At 48.8% G+C, this 24,123-nt stretch overlaps 1 protein-coding gene across 1 annotated transcript in view; it reads right to left on the bottom strand.

Annotated features, from left to right (window-relative positions):
* Positions 1-24,123, bottom strand: part of LOC138452683 (vomeronasal type-2 receptor 26-like) — a 61,949-nt gene that overhangs the window by 15,657 nt on the left and 22,169 nt on the right. The window contains exon 3 of the mRNA XM_069605030.1: positions 2,784-2,907. Coding sequence (XP_069461131.1) covers positions 2,784-2,907 — 124 coding nt within the window. The remainder of the gene's footprint in view (positions 1-2,783; positions 2,908-24,123) is intronic.

Raw genomic sequence — 24,123 nt, 5'->3', positions numbered from 1 at the left:
TTGAACAGATGCTGCAGGCCTGACAAGTGGCGTACTTTGCTAGGACATGATTCAGTGTGGGGCTGGTTTAGATGCAGTGCAATAGTTTGGCTGGGTGGAGGAACGCAGACACCAGCACCTTCCCTGTTGTTCAGGATGCAAGAAACATGTAGCTACCGGTTCGGTGTGGGAGAACAGGGAGCTTCGGCAGGTCTGGCCCTCCTGTTGCTGTGGGCCCTTCGCAAAGGACTCAAGGGCAGGACACGCAATTTCATGGTCTGCTCTTCTGGCACAGAAGAGTCCTTGCAGAATGGTTTATCCTGTTCCACAGCAATGGTCACTCCCGATATTCCCTGGGAGTGGTCAGGGGACAGATCTTGCATCTGTCTTGGAAGGCTCCTTGTTCATCTCTGGTGGAGGGCTGTGGACAATGCAACTGTCCCAAAGGAAGTTAGGTGAGAATGTTGAGAACGTCTCTTCGGCCTTAATGGAACTTAGGGAATTCAGTTGAAGGTTTGCAAGACTGCTTCCTTTAAAGGTACAAGTCCTCAGGTGATTGGTCTAAAGCAACGTCCGCTTTAGGAGACCAATCATTGCTCATGGCTGGAGTGGACTTTGCCCTGTTCATCTTGCACCCAAAGTGCTTTTCTCCAGAGGAAGTGGAGGAGACAGGAAAGGGAAAGAGAGACAGTGGGAAACAAGATAGTGGAAGGATTCTTCCGGTGACCAGAGATCACGTGTGTATTCTACTTCTGCCCCTTCCCTCATACTGACAACAAAGACCTTTGCATATGCAGCCCCATGGTGTGAGGCTACGCCTTCTGAATGCATGTGCTCCTTTGATACCTGGGTCCAGGACAGCCCCCTGGTGTGAGGCTACTCCTTCTGAATGCATGTGCTCCTTTGATACCTGGGTCCAGGACAGCCCCCTGGGGTGAGGCTACTCCTTCTGAGTGCATGTGCTCCTTTGATACCTGGGTCCAGGACAGCCCCCTGGGGTGAGGATACTCCTTCTGAATGCATGTGCTCCTTTATACCTGGGTCAGGGACAGCACCCTGGTGTGAGGCTACTCCTTCTGAATGCATGTGCTCCTTTATACCTGGGTCCAGGACAGCACCCTGGTGTGAGGCCACTCCTTCTGAATGCATGTGCTTCTTTATACCTGGGTCCAGGACAGCACCCTGTGGTGAGGCTACTCCTTCTGAATGCATGTGCTCCTTTATATCTCGGTCCAGGACAGCACCCTGGTGTGAGGCTACTCCTTCTGAATGCATGTGCTCCTTTATACCTGGGTCCAGGACAGCACCCTGGGGTGAGGCTACTCCTTCTGAATGCATGTGCTCCTTTATACCTGGGTCAGGGACAGCACCCTGGTGTGAGGCTACTCCTTCTGAATGCATGAGCTCCTTTATACCTGGGTCCAGGACAGCACCCTGGTGTGAGGCCACTCCTTCTGAATGCATGTGCTCCTTTATACCTGGGTCAGGGACAGCACCCTGGTGTGAGGCTACTCCTTCTGAATGCATGAGCTCCTTTATACCTGGGTCCAGGACAGCACCCTGGTGTGAGGCCACTCCTTCTGAATGCATGTGCTTCTTTATACCTGGGTCCAGGACAGCACCCTGGGGTGAGGCTACTCCTTCTGAATGCATGTGCTCCTTTATATCTCGGTCCAGGACAGCACCCTGGTGTGAGGCTACTCCTTCTGAATGCATGTGCTCCTTTATACCTGGGTCCAGGACAGCACCCTGGGGTGAGGCTACTCCTTCTGAATGCATGTGCTCCTTTATACCTGGGTCCAGGACAGCACCCTGGTGTGAGGCTACTCCTTCTGAATGCATGTGCTCCTTTATACCTGGGTCCAGGACAGCACCCTGGGGTGAGGCTACTCCTCCTGAATGGATGTGCTCCTTTATACCTGGGTCCAGGACAGCTACCTACTGTGTGGCGGTCTCTGTGGGGAGGGGGTTGCCAGCCCTCCCTAAGAAAATCAAAGAGAGGCTGGGGTTCTATCCTGCAGTGTGGCAGAATAAGTCTGACTGACCCGTATTCACATTCCCTTCCACAGAAGAGGGGACACATGTGCAATGTCATTTGGGATGTGGAGGCCATGATCATAAGTATCGACATGGACTACCCCTAAACTCAGGCATAGCTTAGTCTTAGAGATTACCCTGCTACCAGCATGGGGGACTCATGATCATCGTAGTTTAGGTAGAGGGGACATATCTTAAATGTCGCCCTTGTACTGCAGTGACTTTGCTGTCACTCCGGCGGTCGTGTGGGCATCTTGTAACCTTTGAACCTGTTCTGCACGACAAGCAGAACAGGTGCTTCAGATGAGGCTCCGGATGCAGCAGGTACAAGTGCACTGTGCGTGTGGCAGGGAGTTGTGACGAAGGGGGCTCTAGTTAGGGGGTTACCCCTTTGGAGAAGGAATCACCCTCATAATGATATGTACTAACAATCAAAAAAGCCAGGGCCTGCACCCTTGTCAGATGGCAAATCCTCACAGGTGTTCTCTGCTTCCCACAGTCCTGGGACAGTATTACCCAGGGCTCGCAGGGCCTTGCACCCTCACCAGATGGCAAATCCTCGCAGGTGTTCTCTGCTTCCCACAGCCCTGGGACAGTATTACCCAGGGCTCGACATGAGGCAGTACCAAGAGCCCAAGCGCATCTAAATCACCAGATGCCAAGAGACGGTGATGAGCAAGCGGGGAGGGACCTGCAGAAGAATCACTTAGCACAAGCATCGTCCTCTTACTGGCAGATTATTTGCTGATTCTCGCTTCATTACCTACCAGTTGTGTTGGTGATTTCTCCTTCGGGACAGGGGGTGCAATCGTAGCAGCAGACGGGCTCCTCCTTTCTAATGACTTTTCTGTATCCAGGATGACAGCTCTCACTGCATACAGAGCGAGGAGTCTGAGGGCAAAACACAAAGGGAAAAAAATATGATGACAGTACAGAATGAGGGGGCATCGAAGGAAGAGTCAAAAGGGCAATAGAGACACAGAACAAAGGTTCTAGAGCAGAAGAGAAAAAGTGTACTAAATGGGATAACAACACTACACAACGGCTCTGATGAGGAAGAGACACATTACAGTACCCATTATACAAGTGGGGCTCTGATGAGGACGAGGAACAGGGCACTGCCTCTGATAACAAAGAGAGGGACTCTGATGAGGATAGGGCATAGGGCACTGCCTCTGATAACAGCAAAGAGAGGAATTCTGATGAGGATGAGGCACAGGGCACTGCCTCTGATAGCAACAGAGAGTGGGACTCTGGTGAGGACAAGGCACTGGGCACTGCCTCTGATAACAACAGAGAGTGGGACTCTGATGAAGAAGAGACAAAAGCACAAACTCTGATAGCAACAATGACTGAGGCTCTGATGAGGAAGACTTAGAGGCACTACCTCTGATAACACCAGAGAATGAGGCTCTGATGAGGACAAGGCACAGGGCGCTGCCTCTGATAACAACAGAGAGTGGGACTCTGATGAGGACGAGGCACTGGGCACTGCCTCTGATAACAACAGAGAGTGGGACTCTGATGAAGAAGAGACAAAAGCACAAACTCTGATAGCAACCAGGACTGAGGCTCTGATGAGGAAGACTTAGAGGCACTACCTCTGATAACAAAGAGAGGGACTCTGATGAGGACGTGGCACAGGGCCCTGCCTCTGATAATAAAGAGAGGGACTCTGATGAGGACGGGGCACAGGGCACTGCCTCTGATAACAAAGAGAGGGATTCTGATGAGGACGAGGCACAGGGCACTGCCTCTGATAACAAAGAGAGGAACTTTGATGAGGATAGGGCATGTGACGTGCGAGTCACGTTGCGCACATGAGCGAGCCTCGTTCGGGCTACGCGCATGCACAGTTAAATAAAGTGCGCCCGTGCCGGCAGTTACGGCCGGGATGCGAAACGGCCAACACCGTGTCCCGTGTGTTCCTGCATGAATGGGCGCAGGAGTGCATGCAGGCAGGCCCGAGGCACGGGCGACCACACAACATCGTGGCGACGAGGCGGGACACCAGCGGGGCGTAGAGTGAATGCTTTCATTTTCACAACGCCGCACTGCGGTATGTTACGAACCCGGCGCGAACACAACAGAGGTGTTTTCATGCTTCGTAGACAGCAGTAGTGGCCTGAAAAGGTGCTTGTGCGCTGCTTTTTACCTGAAAAGCCTCTCATAACCTAATTTTTGGAAACTCTGCAGTCTTCACCAAACAGGAGGACTGCACCTCAACTAGCCGCCACCACCCAAGGGGCAGCTGGTGCAACATTCAGGCAACTTGGAGGTTCAAGGACTGCGCAGTGTTCCAAGATACGTCCACTAGTCATCCAAGGCAGGTTTGCGGCCTCAAACCCACCACGAAGTGCCTGTGTGACCTGTGAACATGGCAGAGAGTGACGGCGAACAAGAGGCAGCGAGAGTGGTGGTAAGGAGGCAACAAGGGGCGTTACTACCCATGCAAGAATTCGACACGACGGGCCCCCCTTCCAAACTAGGCCCGAGGTGGCTGCTGTGGATCAAGAAATTAGAAATGTACTTTACTGCGATGGGGGAAACTGATGATGACGCAAAGAGAGCCACCCTGTTGTACTCGGTGGGCATGGACGTATTACGCATCTATGAGTCCCTGACTCTACAGGTAAAAACCTATGACGCCGTCAAAGCTGCTCTTGAGAACTACTTTATCCGTTCTCCAATGTGGACTACGAGAGATTCCTGTTCTGCGGCGAAAAGCAGCGGGAAGAGGAGTCACTCGACCAGTTTTGCGCTCGCCTGCGTCAAATGGCTACAACTTGTCGGTGGGACAATGAGGAATCAGGTCCTCCAAGGCTGTGGCTCAGGAAAGTTACGCAGGCAAGTTTTGAGGGAGCCGGGTTGGACTCTACAACAAATTTTGGACAGCGGCAGGACTTATGAGCTGGCGGAGTCAAGGGCTGCCAAAAAGGATGCCGCAGTGCGCCCGGGAAAAGTGGAGGAGGCTTTTGCCATTGGCAAACAGGGGGCGTCAAAGGCTAAGTGGGTCCAAAGGCGCCAGGACACGGGGTCGGTGCAAGGGGTGTCATCTGTGTGCCAATACTGTGGATATGACCTTCCACACTCCGAAGAGTGTCCGACCAAGTCGAGAACATGCGGCAGATGCAACAGTCCTGGTCATTATGCACGGATGTGTCGTGCTCCTGCCCCGGTGACCGTACAGAGGGGCCCCACCAGGGTGTTTTGTGGAAGTTCAAGGAGGCAGAGGAGCGTTGCCGTACTAGAGCAGGAGATGCAGAGGCTCAACTTGGCAGAGGAAGAGGAAGATGAGGAGGAGGAGGTGTTCTTCATTTCAAGTTTGGCCACGGGGCGAGGAAGAAGAGGCAACCGAAGTGTGTTGTGGACATTCAAGGGGTGCCGACACAAGTACTGGTAGACACGGGAGTCTCGGTGTGTGTACTGGTGTACGACCACTACCAGTCCATACCGGGCCCACCGGCGCTGGACGTTTCAACGGCGAAAATATTCACGTTCGGAGGAGATACACCGCTCCCCATCAAGGGCGTTTTCGTGGCACCGGTGTCCAGAGGAGGCAAGACTATCAAAGCTTGTTTCTTTGTCACAGATGTGAGCCCTCACTCTCTACTCAGTTGTGCAGCTTCTGAGGCCCTTGACCTGGTGCATTTCGCATGGGAAGTCGACATCGAGCAGTTACTGGGCAAGTTCCCAGGCATTTTTCGAAGGCGTGGGGAAATTGAAGGCTCCTCCGGTACGTCTGCACATAGATGACACCGTCAGGCCTACGGCGCTCAAGCATCGTAGAATCCCGTTCCACCTCAGGGAAAAGGTTGAAGAGGAGCTTTGCTCGCTTGTGCAGATGGACATCATCGAGAGGGTGGAAGGCCCTACGCCCTGGGTCTCGCCCATTGTGGTGGCCCCCAAGCCGAAGCAGCCTGGAGCGGTGCGCATATGCGTAGATATGCGTCTCCCCAACGCCGCTATCAAGAGGGAGAGACACATCACACCCACTCTGGATAACATTATAGGCGAACTGCAAGGTGCAAGAGTGTTCTCAAAGTTAGATTTGCGAGCAGGCTACCATCAGCTTGAACTCCACCCAGACTCCAGATTTATTACGACGTTCACGACGCATGAAGGCCTGTACCAGTTTAAGCGCCTGAGCTTCGGCATTTCATCAGCTGCCGAAGTCTTCCAGAACACCATCAGGGGGGCGCTGGCGGGTCTAAAAGGTGTTTTGAACATGAGTGATGACATTCTAGTATTCGCAGAATCTGAGTCTGAGCACATGAAGAGGCTGGAGTGCACACTAAAGAGGTTGGATGATTTGGGACTCACCTTACATCACGAAAAGTGTGAATTTTTCAAGGACAGGATCGGGTTCTTCGGATTCATCTTCCATGCCAGCGGTGTGTCTCCGGATCTGGTAAAGATTAAAGACATTCGTGAGGCCGACGCACCCCAATCCCCTACAGAGGTGAGGAGTTTCTTGGGGATGGTCAATTACTGCGGGCGCTTTATCAGAGGGTTGGCCTCCCTGTCGGAACCCCTCAGGGCGTTGACCAGGAATGATGCCGTGTGGACATGGGAGAGGGAGGAGCAAGAGGCCTTTCAGCGCCTCAAGAATGCCCTGTCGGATGATGACACCATGGCGTATTTCAACCCATCAGTTGAATCAGAAATTGTTGTAGATGCGAGTCCCGTGGGTGTTGGTGCAGTGCTACTACAGCCAGACAAAAGAGGGGAAATGAGACCCATCGCTTATGCGAGCAAGGCACTCTCTGACACTGAAAGGCGCTACTCGCAAATTGAAAGAGAGGCTTAGCTATCCTGTGGGGCTGTCGCCACTTTCGGCTATACATTCTGGGCAAGCCCGTGGTGGTCGTGACTGACCATAAGCCGTTACTGCCCATCCTGGCGGGAGTGCCGTCCAAGCCGCCTCCCAGAATCGAGCGGTGGATGCTGGCCCTGATGAAGTATGGGGTGAGGGTCGTGTACAGGCCAGGCACCAACAACCCGGCGGACTATCTGTCGCGCCACCCCAACAAGGGGAGTGGAGACCTGAATGAGGAAGTGTCGGAATGCCAAGGACTGCTCTGCCACGTCGTGGAAGGGGCATTGCCAGTGGCGCTATCGAGACTCACCATCGCAACTGAGTCATCCAAGGATGAGGTGTTCCACATCATCAAGGCGGCAGTGAGGAGTGGTGACTGGAAAGCTGTGCTAAGGGACAACTCCAGGCGGCAGCTAGAAGCCCAAAAGGACCTTCAGGCGCTCTGGAAGGTGAGGGATGAGTTGTCCATTTCGGATGATGGGCTGCTACTGAGAGGGAGACAAATTGTGATTCCGCAAGCCTTGAGGAATCGCGTCCTGGAGTTAGCACACATCGGGCACCAAGGGGTTGTCAAGACCAAGGCGAGGCTCCGTCCGAAGGTGTGGTTCCCTGACTTGGAGGGGATGGTAGAGCGCTTTGAGGGAAGGTGTCTGCCGTGTCAAGCAGCGGCTCCCAAGGACAAGGCCCCACCGATTAGGTCGATGGAACGGAGCGAGAAGCCCTGGGGAACTGTCCACGTGGATTTTGGATCGACTGGTCGGGGCATGTACTTTTTAGTGGCCGTGGACCAATGGTCGCGATACCCGAAGGTGGAGGTGTTGGAGCACACAGCGACTAAATACACCGCGAGGGCCCTGGACAAAATGTTCGCGGCACATGGGTTCCCGGAAATATTATGCTCGGACAATGGCCCCCCGTTCACAGGCAGTATTTTCGCCCATTACTTCAAAGACAGAGGCATTCACCACCGGAGAGTATCCCCTCTGTGGCCTTGCGCCAATGGGGAGGCCGAAAGGTTAATGCGCACGTTGAACAAAGTGCTAAGAATTTCCGCTCACAGAGGGGAGGACCTTCCCAAGAAGCTAGTGGAATTCTTAAGAGAGTACAGAACCACCCCACACCAGTCCACGGGGGTAGCCCCCGCTGAAGCACTGTTCGGACGCTGCCCCAGAGGCATGATACCGGAGATGGAGGGCCGCGGGCCAGGCGTCATTGACAACGAGAAGGTCAGAGAGGATTGCATGGCACGAAACCAGCAAGAAAGTGAAAGGAGGGGTCTACAAGACAAAGAAGTACGTGTGGGGGACGCGGTGCTGGACCGTAACCGCCACCCCGAGGGCAAGTTGTCATTGCCCTACGAACCCCACCCGTGGAGAGTCACACATGTAAAAGGGACCATGGTGACGACAGCCTGTGCCCACGGCACAGTCACTCGCAACAGGTCCTTCTTTAAGAGAGTCGATACTTCAGCGGATACGAGTGAGCCGAGCGAGAGCAGGTCGTCCGAGGAAACCCCGGAGGGTCGAATGGAGGACATCCAGAGGGATCCTGGCCCAGCTGAGGATGGCCTCCGTGGAGCGGCATCAGAGATGTCCAGGTACCCGATGAGGAGGGGTCGCCGACCGCCCTCATACCTCAAGGACTACGTCCTGGACTCGGGAGACTGAGCCGGGGTGTGTGAAGTCGTTTCTCTGGGAGTAAGAAAATATTGGGGGTGTTCCAAGTTTGAACTGTTATTTCCACATATGTTGGGTTTGTGTTTTCGTTAAAAAAAAAAGGGATGTGACGTGCGAGTCACGTTGCGCGCATGCGCGAGCCTCGTTCGGGCTACGCGCATGCGCAGTTAAATAAAGTGCGCCCGTGCCGGCAGTTACGGCCGAGATGCGAAACGGCCAACATCGTGTCCCGTGTGTTCCTGCATGAATGGGCACAGGAGTGCATGCAGGTAGGCCCGAGGCATGGGCGGCCACACAACAGGGCATAGGGCACTGCCTCTGATAACGACAGAAAGTGGGACTCTGATGAGGACGAGGCACAGGGCACTGCCTCTGATAACAAAGAGAGGGACTCTGATAAGGACAAGGCACAGGGCACTGCCTCTGATAGCAACAGAGAGTGGGACTCTGATGAGGACGAGGCACTAGGCACTGCCTCTGATAACAACAGAGAGTGGGACTCTGATGAAGAAGAGACAAAAGCACAAACTCTGATAGTAACAAGGACTGAAGCTCTGATGAGGAAGATCTAGAGGCACTACCTCTGATAACACCAGAGAATGAGGCTGTGATGAGGACAAAGCACAGGGCGCGGCCTCTGAAAACAACAGAGAGGGACTCTGATGAGGATGTGGCACAGGGCACTGCCTCTGATAACAAAGAGAGGGACTCTGATGAGGTTGGGGCACAGGGCCCTCCCTCAGATAACAAAGAGAGGGACTCTGATGAGAACGTGGCACAGGGCACTGCCTCTGATAACAAAGAGAGGAGTTCTGATGAGGACAGGGCACAGGGCACTGCCTCTGATAACAACAGAGGGTGGGACTCTGATGAGGACGAGGCACTGTGCACTGCCTCTGATAACAACAGAGAGTGGGACTCTGATGAAGAAGAGACACAAGGCACAAACTCTGATAGCAACAAGGACTGAGGCTCTGATGAGGAAGACCTAGAGGCACTGCCTCTGATAACAAACACAGGGACTCTGATGAGGACGTGGCACAGGGCCCTGCCTCTGATAACAAAGAGAGGGACTCTGATGAGGACGGGGCACAGGGCACTGCCTCTGATAACAAAGAGAGGGACTGTGATGAGGACGGGGCACAGGGCACTGCCCCTGATAACAACAGAGAGAGGGACTCTGATGAGGATGTGGCACAGGGAACTGCCTCTGATAACAAAGAGAGGGACTCTGATGAGGTTGGGGCACAGGGAACTGCCTCTGATAACAAAGAGAGGGACTCTGATGAGGATGGGGCACAGGGCAATGCCTCTGATAACAAAGAGAGGGTCTCTGATGAGGACGGGGCACAGGGCACTGCCTCTGATAACAAAGAGAGGGTCTCTGATGAGGACGGGGCACAGGGCACTGCCTCTGATAACAAAGAGAGGGGCTCTGATGAGGACGGAGCAAGGGCACTGCCTCTGATAACAAAGAGGGGGACTTTGATGAGGACATGGCACAGGGCACTGCCTCTGATAACAAAGAGAGGGATTCTGATGAGGACGGGACACAGGGCCCTGCCTCTGATAACAAAGAGAGGGATTCTGATGAGGACGGGACACAGGGCTCTGCCTCTGATAACAAAGAGAGGGGCTCTGATGGAGAAGCAGCAATCGGCACTACAAGGGAGGGATGGTTCTAAGACCAAAGAGGCAGTTGGCCTTATGATTTATTATTCATTGTTTTGGGTGGTATTTATGTAGCATGGACACAAAATAGAGGCTGTCATTTTAGAAAGGATATTTTCCTTTCTAATATCTACTTCCACTCTGCACCTTTTCATGAATACTCCAGCTGCTTCTGTTTAGTTGTGCTTCTCCCATGATATACATTTGGGACAATCCTCCTGCTTCAGCACTAAAATCCTACACACTACTGAAAAATCTAGCATTTCCCTGACCCAAGACCCTTTTCCTGTCCTCAAATCCTCTTCCTATGAACAAAAGGAGCTTCCTGAATTGCATGAAACCAGGTTGATTTAATAAACATATAATGATTCCAGAGCATTCCGGCTCCTAAACATCACCAACCAATCAGAAATATCATTCAACAAATGCACACTACACTGAGATTTCCCTCCTCATCTTGTGACTCTTAATCCAGGTTTGTAGTAGTACTTGACTCAATACATATACTCTAGTGTCATCCCAAATGGAGGCTCATGGACCCGTAAGGACAGAGCAACGCCTACTCTAAGATTCCAAGCTCTTCTACAATAGATATACTCTGGTACTGTCCCAAATGGAGACTCATGGACCCGTAAGGACAGAGCAATGCCTACTCTAAGATTCCAAGCCCTTCTACAATAGAGATACTCTGGTACTGTCCCAAATGGAGACTCATGGACTCGTAAGGACAGAGCAACGCCTACTCTAAGATTCCAAGCTCTTCTACAATAGAGATACTCTGGTACTGTCCCAAATGGAGACTCATGGTCCCGTAATGACAGAGCAACGCCTACTCTAAGATTCCAAGCTCTTCTACAATAGAGATACTCCAGTGGCATCCCAAATGGAGACTCATGGACTCGTAAGGACAGAACAACTCTACTCTAAGAGTCCAAGCTCATCTACAATAGAGATACTCTAGTGTCATCCCAAATGGAGACTCATGGACCCGTAAGGACAGAGCAATGCCTACTCTTAGATTCCAAGCTCTTCTACAATAAATATACTCTGGTACTATCCCAAATGGAGAATCATGGACCTGTAATGACAGAGCCACGCCTACTCTAAGATTCAAAGCTCTTCTACAATAGAGATACTCTGATACTGTCCCAATGTTAGGCAGAAACCTGTGCAGTTCCCTTTGGGAACACTGCAAAAGATTTAGGACTACAGGTGCTAGCAGTAAACCCACTTGGTAGCAGTCTGTACCACACAGATTCACTTGGTAGCTGTAGCTGAGCAGTCAGACTTCCCTCAAGAAGAGTTAGGCAGTATGTAAAGTATACACAATAGGCACTCAGACACAATAGCACAAGCAAACACTGACCAGAGCTTTGGTATCAAGGTATATAATTATTTATTTAAAAACACACTTATTGAAACACTCCAGCACTATTATTGTAAATCACTTCAAAACACAGTTACTATTAATCTATATACATCCCTTATTCCTTATCAGACAAGTCTTAGTTAACACCACTTATTTCCAGACAGAGGTGAGCGCTTAACTATAGATGGCACTCCAATAAGTTAATGAAAAAGGGAGGGGAAAAGGCAGAATGTAGGAAAGTACACCACACTAATATTTTAGGAACACTTAAGCAAGGCAGGAAAGTCAGAGTCTACTTGTGAGCCAAAGTTCATAGGCCGGGCCCACTCTTGGAGAGAGCAGGGCATAAATGCACCCAAGATCACACAGATAAAACAGGCTTGAAAAATCTTGCAGAGAGTTCAAAAAGGATTTAGTTAGGCTCAGAAAAGTTTAGCTAGGGTGACCCAGGCTAACCCAGGTTCGAAAGCCGGGGGCTAAATCTACCCCGTACAGTCGGTTGCAAGGGAAGCCAGGCAGAACACAGTACCTTATGTGGGAAGGATCCTCCAGCGGGGGCAGTTGTTCCTGGCAGCGGGTGCAAGTAGCGGCCTCGTCCAGAGGAAGAGAAGATCTCGACGTGGAGGAAAGATGAAGGTCGTTGCACTGCCAGGGAAGAAACCAGCCGCGGAGTTTTCCGGTTAAAGGTACTACCTTTAGTTTTGCGGTAGTGGTAACACGTGGTATCCCGGTTGCCGGGGTGCTTGGCACAGGCAAGGCGGCCACGAGATGCTCCAGGAAGGCGAAAAAAGAAGCAGACTGGTTATCCCCACCAGTCGAAGGAAGAAGACTCTCCGGACTGGGGATCTCCTCTGTCGTTGTGAAAAGTGGTGAGACGGTTCAGCAGGGCTCCACCGGTGGTGTCGTCGTAGCAGGTCGGCTCAGCTTCTCCCTCGTCGGATTCTTAGGTCCTGTGGCGACTTCTGAAGTTCCAGTCCCCAAAGCCCTGCTTTTATGCAGCAAACCCCCATTCACTCAGCCTAGCTGTCACTCAAACATGCAAAGTGGTGAGCTGTCCGGCTCACCACTGGGCCAATCACACAAGAGTGCGACTTGAGTTGCCTAGGCAACTCAGTCCAGGGTGCCTAAACCCCCCTCCCACACATCCTGCTAACCCAGACAGAGTGGCACCACTTTGGAGGGCTTCTGTGGAGAAGCCCGCCAAAAAGTGGAACAAAGGGCTCAACTTGGGTTGGAGTCACAGAAGCGAACACAAACGCCATTTCAGAACCGAGTTCTGGCAAAAAATACCAACCGGTGAATTAATATTAAATAAATAAACTGGCGGTATGTTCGAGGCTATAAGAATTAATTATTTAAAGTTGGTAGCCTCGAACAATGGGAAAATCCCATAGAGATATATTCACGGTTGAATATAAAAAGTAGTATCCACTGCCACCAGCCAAAACTCGATCAGGGGGGACGGAGACGTGCCCCCTCGACTAAAAGACCCCAGGGCAATCTAATTGCCCCGACCAGTACGCCCACAATATGATGGTTTGTACTGGTTCTGTTCAGAATTTGAGACTAGTAAAGTCAATGGTGACTTTACATGCCCTGGGAGACAGTAGTCAGTCCCAGGGTATGGAGTCTATGTTGGGGAGTCACTATGACACCCCTGTGTTACTGCACTGAGGGTGCTGTGTAACACATATCACAAAAACACATGAAGCCCTATCGAGTAAAAGACTCCATAGCCCATAGAACACATATAGAGTCAAAGAAACACACTCAAATCATGTCCAAGAGTGAGGGTAAAAGAGTCTCACTCTTGGCAGGAGAAATAAATAAACCCCCAAAATCCAGCAAAGGGGGACTCACTAGGTTTGGGAAATTAGCCTTTACAGAGAATTCTCCCTAACACTCGCCCCCCCAGACTAAGGGACAGGAGGATTTAATCCACTCCTGGATGAACCTCATACCTCTAGTCGATGACATACATCCTAGAGAGACCATCAGCATTTTGGTGGTGACACCCTGACCTGTGCTCAATGGTGAAATCAAACCCTTGAAGGCAGATTGACCATCTCAATAGTTTTGGATTTTCTCCCTTCATTTGCATTAACCATCGAAAGGGTTGGTGGTCAGTCTGAATGACAAAAGTAGAACCATACAATTATGGCCTAAACTTCTTCAGTGCCCACACAATAGCAAAGCATTCTCTTTCAATTGTTGCCCACCTTGTCTCAGGATCCTTCAGCTTACGGCTGATGAAGCAAATGGGGTGCTCCCTACCCTTCTCATCCAGTTGGCTAAGGACTGCACCTATTCCTACATTGGAAGCATCAGTTTGTACAATGAAGGTTTGGTGGTAGTCAGGAGCTCTCAGCACTGGTGCTTGGCACAGAGCTTTCTCCAGGTTTTCAAATGCCTGGTTGCACTCCTCGTTCCATTTGACCTTTTTAGGGAATTTTGGAGAGGAGATTACATTCAGTGGAGAAGCTATTGTCCCATAGTTCTCTATGAAGTTCCTGTAATACCCAGTGAGGCCTAGAAAGGTTCTCACCTGGGTTTGAGTAGTAGGTGTTGTCCAATTCTGCACAGCTTCAATCTTGCTGAGCAGAGGCCTTATTTCTCCACCTCCTACCTCATGCCCAAGGTAGACCACTTTACTCTGTCCAATTTGGCATTTACTTGCCTTTATGGTCAGATGGGCCTGCTCAAGAGCCTGCAAAACATGTCCTAGGTGGTTCACATGTTCCTCACAGGAGTGGCTGAAGACTGCAATGTCATCCAAGTATGCCATGCAGAAGTCCTCCATCCCAGCTAGAACTTGGTTTACCATCCTTTGAAATGTAGCAGGTGCATTTTTCAGTCCAAAAGGCATAACCTTGAATTGGTATAAGCCAACTGGGGTAGAAAATGTAGTTTTCTCCTTGGCATGGTCTGTCAGGGCTATTTGCCAATAGCCTGACGTAAGGCCAAATGTGCTGAGGTACTTGGCTGAGCCAAGTCTATCCACCAACTCATCTGTCCTTGGCAAAGGGTGGGCATCAGTCTTTGTGACTGCATTAAGAGCTCTATAGTCCACACAGAATCTCAACTCTTTGGATCCTGCCTTTGGTACTAACACAACTGGGCTAGACCATGGACTAGTAGAGGGCTCTATTACCCCGAGATCAAGCATCTTCTTGACCTCACCTTTGATGTGAGTTCTGACATGTTCTGACATTCTGTACCCTCTGCTTTTGACTGGCAGACAGTCACCAGTGAGAATATCATGCTGGACCTAAGGGGTCAAGCCTGGTGAAAGTGAGAACAGGGTGGCAAACTGATTTAACATAGATTTGCACTCCTCTTGTTGCTCAAGGGTCAGATCTGAAGAGAGATTAACTCCTTCAACCTTTTCGTCCAAAGGTAAGCCTCTAAGGTGGTCAGGTAGAGCTTCACTCTCCTCCTCCTCTTCTGATGAAGCTAGAAGCAAGGCTCCTACTTCAGGTCTAGAGACATAGGCTTTGAGTCGGTTGGTGTGGAAGACTCTGGGAGCTTCCCTGGGTTTGCCCAGATCCACCAGATAGTTGACCTCTCCAAGTTTTCCCACAACCTTGAAGGGTCCCATCCATTTGTCTTGCAAGGCCCTCTGCCTTGTTGGAAGCATAACTAGAACTAGCTGGTCTTGCGTGAACTCAACCATGTTAGCCTTCTGATCATGCCAATGCTTGACCAGAGCTTGTCCAGCTTTCAAGTTGTCACTTGCTTCTGCCATCATGTGTAACATTCTCCTCCGGAGACCTATCACATAGTCAGTCACTCTGACTGGCTTGGGGGAAGGAGCACTCTCCAACCCCTCCTTGATCAGGGCCAATGGACCTCTGACCGGATGGCCATACAGAAGTTCAAAGGGAGAATAACCTACTCCCTCCTGAGGGACTTCTCTATAAGCAAAGAGAAGGCATGGCAGTAGAAGGTCCCACTTTCTTTTAAGGGGTTCTTCTAAAGCACCTATCATGCTCTTCATGGTTCTGTTAAACCTTTCTACCAACCCATTTGTCTGTGGGTGGGATGCAGTTGAGAACTTGTAAGTAACTCCACAGGTTTTCCACATGGCTTTCATGTAGTGGGACATAAAATTTGACCCTCTGTCGGAGATTACTTCCTTAGGAAACCCAACCCTGGTAAAAATACCAAGGAGGGCCTTAGCTACAGCCGGAGCTGTGACAGTCCTCATAGGAATTGCCTCAGGATACCTAGTAGCATGGTCTACTATAACAAGGATAAACCTGTTGCCTGAGGAGGTTGAGGGATCAAGGGGACCAACAATGTCAATCCCTACCCTCTCAAATGGGACTCCCACCACTGGGAGAGGCACTAAAGGTGCCACATTCTTGGAACCAACCTTACCAGAAGTCTGGCAGGTATGGCAGCTCTTACAATACTTATCTACTTCAGCCCCAATCTTTGGCCAATAAAAGTAGAGAGAGAGCCTTTCCTTGGTCTTCTTGAAACTCAAGTGACCAGCCAAAGGTATCTCATGGGCTAGCTGTAAGAACTGTTGTCTGTTTTCTTGAGGTACTACAAGGCGTTTGTAGTCTCCAGGTTCAGACTCAGTTGGTTCACTGTAGAAGGGGCCATCTTCCCAGTGCAACTTGTACTTCCCAGGCTCTTGCCCATCAGCCTGAGAAGCTGCCTGGTGGCGGAGACCTTCTAGAGTTGGACATTCTCTTTGTCCCTTATGGAAAGCTGATCTGCTGGGTCCACCTTCTGCCAGTAAAGACTGCCACTCAGGATGGTCAGCTGGATCTAAATCTCCAATAAGGTCTTGGCCTCCTACTAGCTCTTCTTCAGAGTCTAGTTCAACCACACAGGGTTCGACCACCTTCTCAGCCTCAGCTGGAGGGGGAGTTACTGGTGTAACTTTGGACAACCTAGGGGAAGTCCTTGTTGGAAGCACTGGAGTGCTTGTTGCTGGCTTGTTCCTAGGAGTCTTGGGTTGCCCCTTGGCTCCGGATCTGTTTGAGACTGCAGTAGTTTGCTCCAGTGGAGGAGGAGTGATATCTTTCTTCATCATCTCCTGAGAAGAACCTCTCAAGGTTTTCTCCCTTGCAGGTCTGGTGAGCTCCTGTAACCTTTTACTAGAGGGTCTGGGGGTATGTGACACTACTCCAAGAGCTTTTAAGTCATTACCCAACAGTACCCTTCCTGGCACCTCACATTGTACACTGACAGGTACCTTTACAGTCATATCATTGCACTGGATGAGAACTGGTAACTGGGGACACATCTGCACAGGCCCTCCAGCTAACTTGGTGAGGCGTTTGCGTGCCTTAGCAACATCCTCTGCCTTGAAACATGATTCATCCACCACAGTTATGCTGGCCTCAGTGTCTCTAATGGCAGGAGTCTCCTGACCATTCACCTGGACACTGTCCTTATCATACTCTTTAGTATTATCTGGGATAGAATTATAGACATCTAAATTCTGTTGTTCCCACAACCCCAGAGAGACTAAAGAAACACTGGCTGAGACTCCAGTGGGTTCATCAGTCAGTAATAGAAAGTTTCCACTTGCCATTTGGGCTTCCTCTTCTTGAGCGAAGGCTAAGGAGACAAGTGGGACCCCTGAAGGTTTACCCTTACATCTGGGATCTCCTTTCACATGGTCAGTGGTTTTACAAACATAACAAGAGCCAAAGGCTCTCTGGAATGGAGGCTTGTTCTGACCTCCTTCTGGTCTAGGACCAGAAGGTACACTAGCCTGATTCGGTTTCCCTTGTGGCTTACCCTTATGGTTTTGTTTGGGGCCCTCTTTGGAATTTGCAGTATTAGAATTCTCTTTGGAGTCCTTTTCAGGCTGTTTCCCCTCATCCTTTCTCTGAGTTACCCCAGAATCCTTGTGAGTGGCCCTTTTGGCAACCCACAAGTCAGCAGCCTTAGCTAGTTTTCTGGAATCTAATTCCTTTGAATCAGCCAAGTGCTGTCTGAGCTCAGGAGAGCAGGCATCATAAATTGACTCCAACATAAACAGATTTTTCATACCTTCATAAGTGTTCACTTTGTAACCCTTAATCCATCCCTCTAGGTTTTTCAACCCTTCACTCACTGAGGTAGCCCAAGGGGTACCATCATGCTTTTTGAGGGGTCTAAACCTCTTAAGATACTGGGAAGGGCTCTTCCCAAATCTAGCTATCAAAGCTAGTTTCACACTTTCGTAATCCGTCTCATCCGCCTCCCCCAATTCCATTACCACATCAGTCGCAACAGGGGGAAGCCTAGAGAACAACCAGGTAGGTAAAGCATTTCCTGTGATGTTCTGGAGCCCATGATTATATTCAAACTGAGACAACCAATGCAACACATCCAATTTAGGCTTATACATACCAATCAATTCCTTTGGCATCCGGGGTCTTTTAGGACTGGAACTTCTAGAGGAGCCAGAGAGAGAAGCATTGTCTACCGATACTTTCTTCATTTCTAGCTCATGCTTGAGCTCCATTTCCCTTAGCCTTAGTTCTTTTTCAGTTTGAGCACTAAGTTTTTTATACTCTCATACTAGTTTCATTTTCTCTAGTTCAAAGTATTGAGGACTAAATGTGGGACCTAGCAAAGGTCCAGTAGGTACAGCAGGTAGAGCAGACAGAGGCCTAGGGAGGACAGTCACAGCAGCCTCACCCTCCTCTTCTGACTCTTCTTCAAGATCATCAACATTTTGTTCAGTTTCAATCTCAACACTGTTATCTACAGTTGCTGGAGTGGTAGGTTCCTCTGAACCAACATCCAGACTTTGGTTAGCTAACAACCTTTCTATTAGCTCAATTTTCTTGCCCTTAGTCAGGAGGTTCTTATGCTTACAGAGAACTCTTAAACAATCAGCAGTTTTTGTAGCAAGGGACTCTTGACTATAACTTTCCATAGTTAACAGGTTAGAAGATTACTTTTTCAGTGCTAAACTTTGTGTTTAGTTGCACTAAGGTATCTTAAAGCACTCTAAACTGTATAGTTAATACAAATCCCACCGCTGTACACCAGTGTTAGGCAGAAACCTGTGCAGTTCCCTTTGGGAACACTGCAAAAGATTTAGGACTACAGGTGTTAGCTGTAAACCCACTTGGTAGCAGTCTGTACCACACAGATTCACGTGGTAGCTGTGGCTGAGCAGTCAGGCTTCCCTCAAGAAGAGTTAGGCAGTATGTAAAGTATACACAATAGGCACTCAGACACAATAGCACAAGCAAACACTGACCAGAGCGTTGGTATCAAGGTATATAATTATTTATTTAAAAACACACTTATTGAAACACTCCAGCACTCTTATTGTAAATAACTTCAAAACACAGTTACTATTAATCTATATACATCTCTTATACCTTATCAGACAAGTCTTAGTTAACACCACTTATTTCCAGACAGAGGTGAGTGCTTAACTATAGATGGCACTCCAATAAGTCAATGAAAAAGGGAGGGAAAAAGGCAGAATGTAGGAAAGTATACCACACTAATATTTTAGGAACAGTTAATGAGATGTGGGGGATGGAATTGCGCTAGACACCATTGGACTATGTGACAACAATCAAAGTACAGTATTTTAATGAAATGAAGAACAGCCGACACGTGTTTCGACACTTGCATCATCTTCAAGGCTGAGTGGTGGAACCACATATAAATATCGTGTACAATAAACAGAAGACATGAGCATATATCACAATAAAAGATACAAGATTGAAATGACAAAAGTGTAACATAAAATTGAAAAATTGTTAAATAATCCAACATGAATACATGAAGAAATGAGTAAATAAGGAACATACCAAGTTCGGTAAGAAGAGTGGGGCAGCAGTTATGGGTCAATGATTGGCACAGCATAAAAAGACAAGAATATAAAGAATGTATATAATCACAATAGCAATCAATACTGTTTCATCTTAAAGTGTATGTGATGTCCCATTACGCCCTCGCAAAGCCACCATGCAAATCACGCACCCAACACCATGCCACGTGTGTAAAGTGCTGGTGCAACGTAATAAGATCAAAGCAAAGGAATAGTCAAATCCAGAGTGGTACCAATAGACATCAACGAGAAAGAAAATTAAGAGAGGAATCAGAACCCAGACACTGGAATCAATGATTAGGCACCCAATCCAATACAGTGACCAATGCACAGCAACACTGAGCATGAGTTTCAAGAATACCAAATGTAAAATTATGGAATGGTACGACCAATGAAAAATACGCTTACCAAGGAGTTAGGAAATGGCCAGTAAATTTGAGAAGCCTGTTGAAAAATTACCAATAATAAATTAAAGATGTTAAACCAGAACAAACCTGAAATCAACTAAGTGACAATATTGAAGAGCGATCATTACATAGCAAAAAACTTACCACACTGGGCTTTAATGGGTGAATACCCGTTGATAAATATATGTCCTGATTCAATGTCAAAAGTCCAATGACTCGCCCAAATATATCGCCTGCAATCAGTAGCAGAATGTATGAAAGGGAGGAAAACAGAATAACAACAGCAGACGGCCATGAACAAAGGGAAAAATAAGATAGTAACTCACTCGGCAAATCGAGTCAAAAACAAGTAAAGTGAAACAACTCCAGCGGCTACTATTCTCAGTGACTATATATAATGAACTCTGCCTTGAACGTCACGGGAGTGACGGCGGCGGCGGCGGGACCACAATGCGTCGCGTAAGTGACGTACATTGTCATTGCGTTCGCCACGTTCATGTGACTCAGTGACTTGTGGTGGAAAGCTAATTACAGGTTAGACAACTCATTAGGCACGCTGGCAAAATTAAGGACTAGAGATATATATAATTAATTGAGACACAAGCGAGCACAACAATAATACAGCAAAATCCCATGTTGACGACCCATGTCAAAAGCAAGGAAGAAGACATGGTGCTGCAAACGTGTTTACTCGTTAAGTAATAAACACGATTTGCCGAGAAGCCAGTACAAATCGTGTTAATCACAATTAACCAGTTACTAAGAGATTAAATCAAGAATCCAATGTGGAAGAAGTAATGTTGGGATATCATAACATTGGTGTTAGCACTACTGGCAAAAGGGTGCCGGCATGTGAAAAACATGGTGGAGTTGCAGAGATGCAAGGTCTGGGAACATCAACATGATTATTGATAGTATCTACAGATTGATTAGTGAATATATTAACACACTTACACAGAAAAATATATTTAGATTAAACAGGCCAAATTCATAGGAAGACGTGCATCTTGTGGTCAGAATTTAATCCACGAGTGGTACATCGTAGTAGGCAGATGAGTTTGGCTTCCATCTGTCGCAATTTCAATTGGAGATTCCCTCCCCTTTTCCCCTTGTGCGCTCTCATTAGTCCAATGAAGCGCAGATCAGATGTAAAATCCAGTTGATGTTCAACCTGCCAATGAACTGCTAGAGGAGATTTGGGTTCACACATCCGGAGACTAGTCAAGTGTTCTCTAATACGGATTCTGAGTTGACGTATAGTACTGCCCACGTAAAGTTTGCCACAAACACATATGATGGCATACACCACGTAGGTTGTTTTACAGTTGATAAAGTCCCGTATAGCCACTTTAGATCCAAACTTGTCTGTAAAAATTTGACATTTGGGATAAGCGCAAGGACACTGGTTACAGTTGCCACATTTATGAAAACCAGCCGGTTGTTGTAGCCAGGAGGGATTGGCCACCTTATTCTCAAAAAATGACAGACTAACCTGTGATTTAATAGTAGGTGATCTCAAAAAAGTAAATTTAGGCTTGGGTGTTAAAAAAGGTTCAAGATCCTTGTCAAGTCTCAGGATGTGCCAATGTTTAGCTACCATTCTATACAACATGGAGGAGTCTGTGGTGAATGGGGTGACCAGAGAGATGTATTGGAGGGAATCTTTAGATTTAGGTGCCTTGTTCAGGAGGTCAAGCTGAGTGACATTGGTGAATTTAGTGAATGCTTCATCTATAACTGAGCTAGTATAGCCTCTGTTCAAAAAACGCTGGTTGATAATATTGCATTCCATATCATAATCTATAGGACGCGTGCAGTTGCGTCTTGTCCTATGAAATTCTCCTGTTGGGATATTATTAATAGTCATACGCTGATGATTACTCTGTGCTGCTAACATAGAATTGACCTCGGTAGGCTTCCTGTAAGTACTGGTCAGAAGCTGCTGACCTTCCACAAAGATATGTAAATCTAGAAAATCGATTTGTTTGGAGTCACAAGTACTAGTTAAGCTGATCCCAAATTAATTAGTATTTGCAAAAATGAGAAAGTCATTCAAAGCATCTTCAGTACCTTTCCAAATCAGAAAGAACACTTAAGCAAGGCAGGAAAGTCAGAGTCTACTTGTAAGCCAAAGTTCATAGGCCGGGCCCACTCTTGGAGAGAGCAGGGCACAAAAGCACCCAAGATCAGACAGATACAACAGGCTTGAAAAGTCTTTCAGAGAGTTCAAAAAAGATTTAGTTAGGCTCAGAAAAGTTTAGCTAGGGTGACCCAGGCTAACCCAGGTTTGAAAGCCAGGGGCTAAATCTTCCCCGTACAGTCGGTTGCAAGGGAAGCCAGGTGGAACACGGTACCTTATGTGGGAAGGATCCTCCAGCGGGGGCAGTTGTTCCTGACAGCGGGTGCAAGTCACGGCATCGTCCAGAGAAAGAGAAGATCTCAACGTGGAGGAAAGATGAAGGTCGTTGCACTGCCAGGGAAGAAACCAGCCGCAGAGTTTTCCGGTTAAAGGTACTACCCTTAGTTTTGCGGTAGTGGTAAAACATGGTATCCCGGTTGCCGGGGTGCTTGGCACAGGCAAGGCGGCCACAAGATGCTCCAGGAAGGCGAAAAAGGAAGCAGACTGGTTATCCCCACCAGTCGAAGGAAGAAGCTCAGCTTCTCCCTCGTCAGATTCTTAGGTCCTGTGGCGACTTTTGAAGTTCCAGTCCCCAAAACCCTGCTTTAATGCAGCAAACCCCCATTCATTCAGCCTAGCTGTCAATCAAACATACTAAGTGGTGAGCCGTCCGGCTCACCACTGGGCCAATCACACCAGAGTGCGACTTGAGTTGTCTAGGCAACTCAGTCCAGGGTGCCTAAACCCCCCTCCCACATATCCTGCTAACCCAGACAGAGTGGCACCACTTTGGAGGGCTTCTGTGGAGAAGCCCGCAAAAAAGTGGAATAAAGGGCTCAACTTGGGTTGGAGTCACAGAAGCGAACACAAACGCCATTTTAGAACCGAGTTCTGGCAAAAAATACCAACCGGTGAATTAATATTAAATAAATAAACCGGCGGTATGTTCGAGGCTATAAGAACTAATTAATTAAAGTTGGTAGCCTCGATCAATGGGAAAATCCCATAGAGATATATTCGCGGTTGAATATAAAAAGTAGTATCCTCTGCCACCAGCCAAAACTCGATCAGGGTGGACGGAGACGTGCCCCCTCGACTAACAGACCCCAGGGCAATCTAATTGCCCCGACCAGTACGCCCACAATATGATGGTTTGTACTGGTTCTGTTCAGAATTTGAGACTAGTAAAGTCAATGGTGACTTTACATGCCCTGGGAGACAGTAGTCAGTCCCAGGGTATGGAGTCTATGTTGGAGAGTCACTATGACACCCCTGTGTTACTGCACTAAGGGTGCTGTGTAACACATATCACAAAAACACATGAAGCCCTATGGAGTAAAAGACCCCATAGCCCATAGAACACATATAGGGCCTCATTACGACCCTGGCGGAATGGGTTAAACGGCGCCGTAAAAGGTGACAGCGCCGTTCAACCCGTTCTGCCACATTACGGGTTCCCCTCGCGGGACACGGTAAGCACGCCTGGGAAAACCAGGCGTGCTTACCGGGTCCCGCGAGGGGAAGAGGGAGCAAACAACGGGCCATCTCGTAATGGCCCGTTGTTTGCTCCCTCTCCCATCCCCATTCTGTCCTATGGGGCAGAATGGGGATGAGGAGCACGGCATTACCGTCACCCGCGAATGGGCACTTACCAGCCCATTCAACTCGTAATGGGCCGGTAAGTGCCCATTCGCGGGTGACGGTGACGGATGCGAGTTCGGCGGTAGCCGTGCATGTAATGCAGGCACGGCTACCGTCCGAACTCGTAATGAGGCCCATAGAGTCAAAGAAACACACTCAAATCATGTCCAAGAGTGAGGGTTAAAGAGTATCACTCTTGGCAGGAGAAAAAAAATAAACCCCAGAAATCCAGCAAAGCTGCTGGGGGACTCACTAGATTTGGGAAATTAGCCTTTACAGAGAATTCTCCCTAACACCCAAATGGAGACACATGGACCCATAATGACAGAGCAACACCTATCCTAAGATTCCAAGCTCTTCTACAATAGAGATACTCTGGTACTGTCCCAAATGGAGACTCATGAACCCATAATGATAGAGCAACGCCTACTCTGAGATTCCAAGCTCTTCTACAATAGAGATACTCTGGTACTGTCCCAAATGGAGACTCATGGACTCGTAAGGACAGAGCAACGCCTAATCTAAGATTCCAAGCTCTTCTACAATAGAGATACTCTGGTACTGTCCCAAATGGAGACACATGGACCCATAATGACAGAGC

This window comes from Ambystoma mexicanum, chromosome 4p (genome assembly GCF_040938575.1).
Source record: "Ambystoma mexicanum isolate Mex_15411 chromosome 4p, UKY_AmexF1_1, whole genome shotgun sequence".
NCBI classification, from domain to species: Eukaryota; Metazoa; Chordata; class Amphibia; order Caudata; family Ambystomatidae; genus Ambystoma; species Ambystoma mexicanum.
This window is presented reverse-complemented; position numbering and strand designations above follow the sequence as displayed.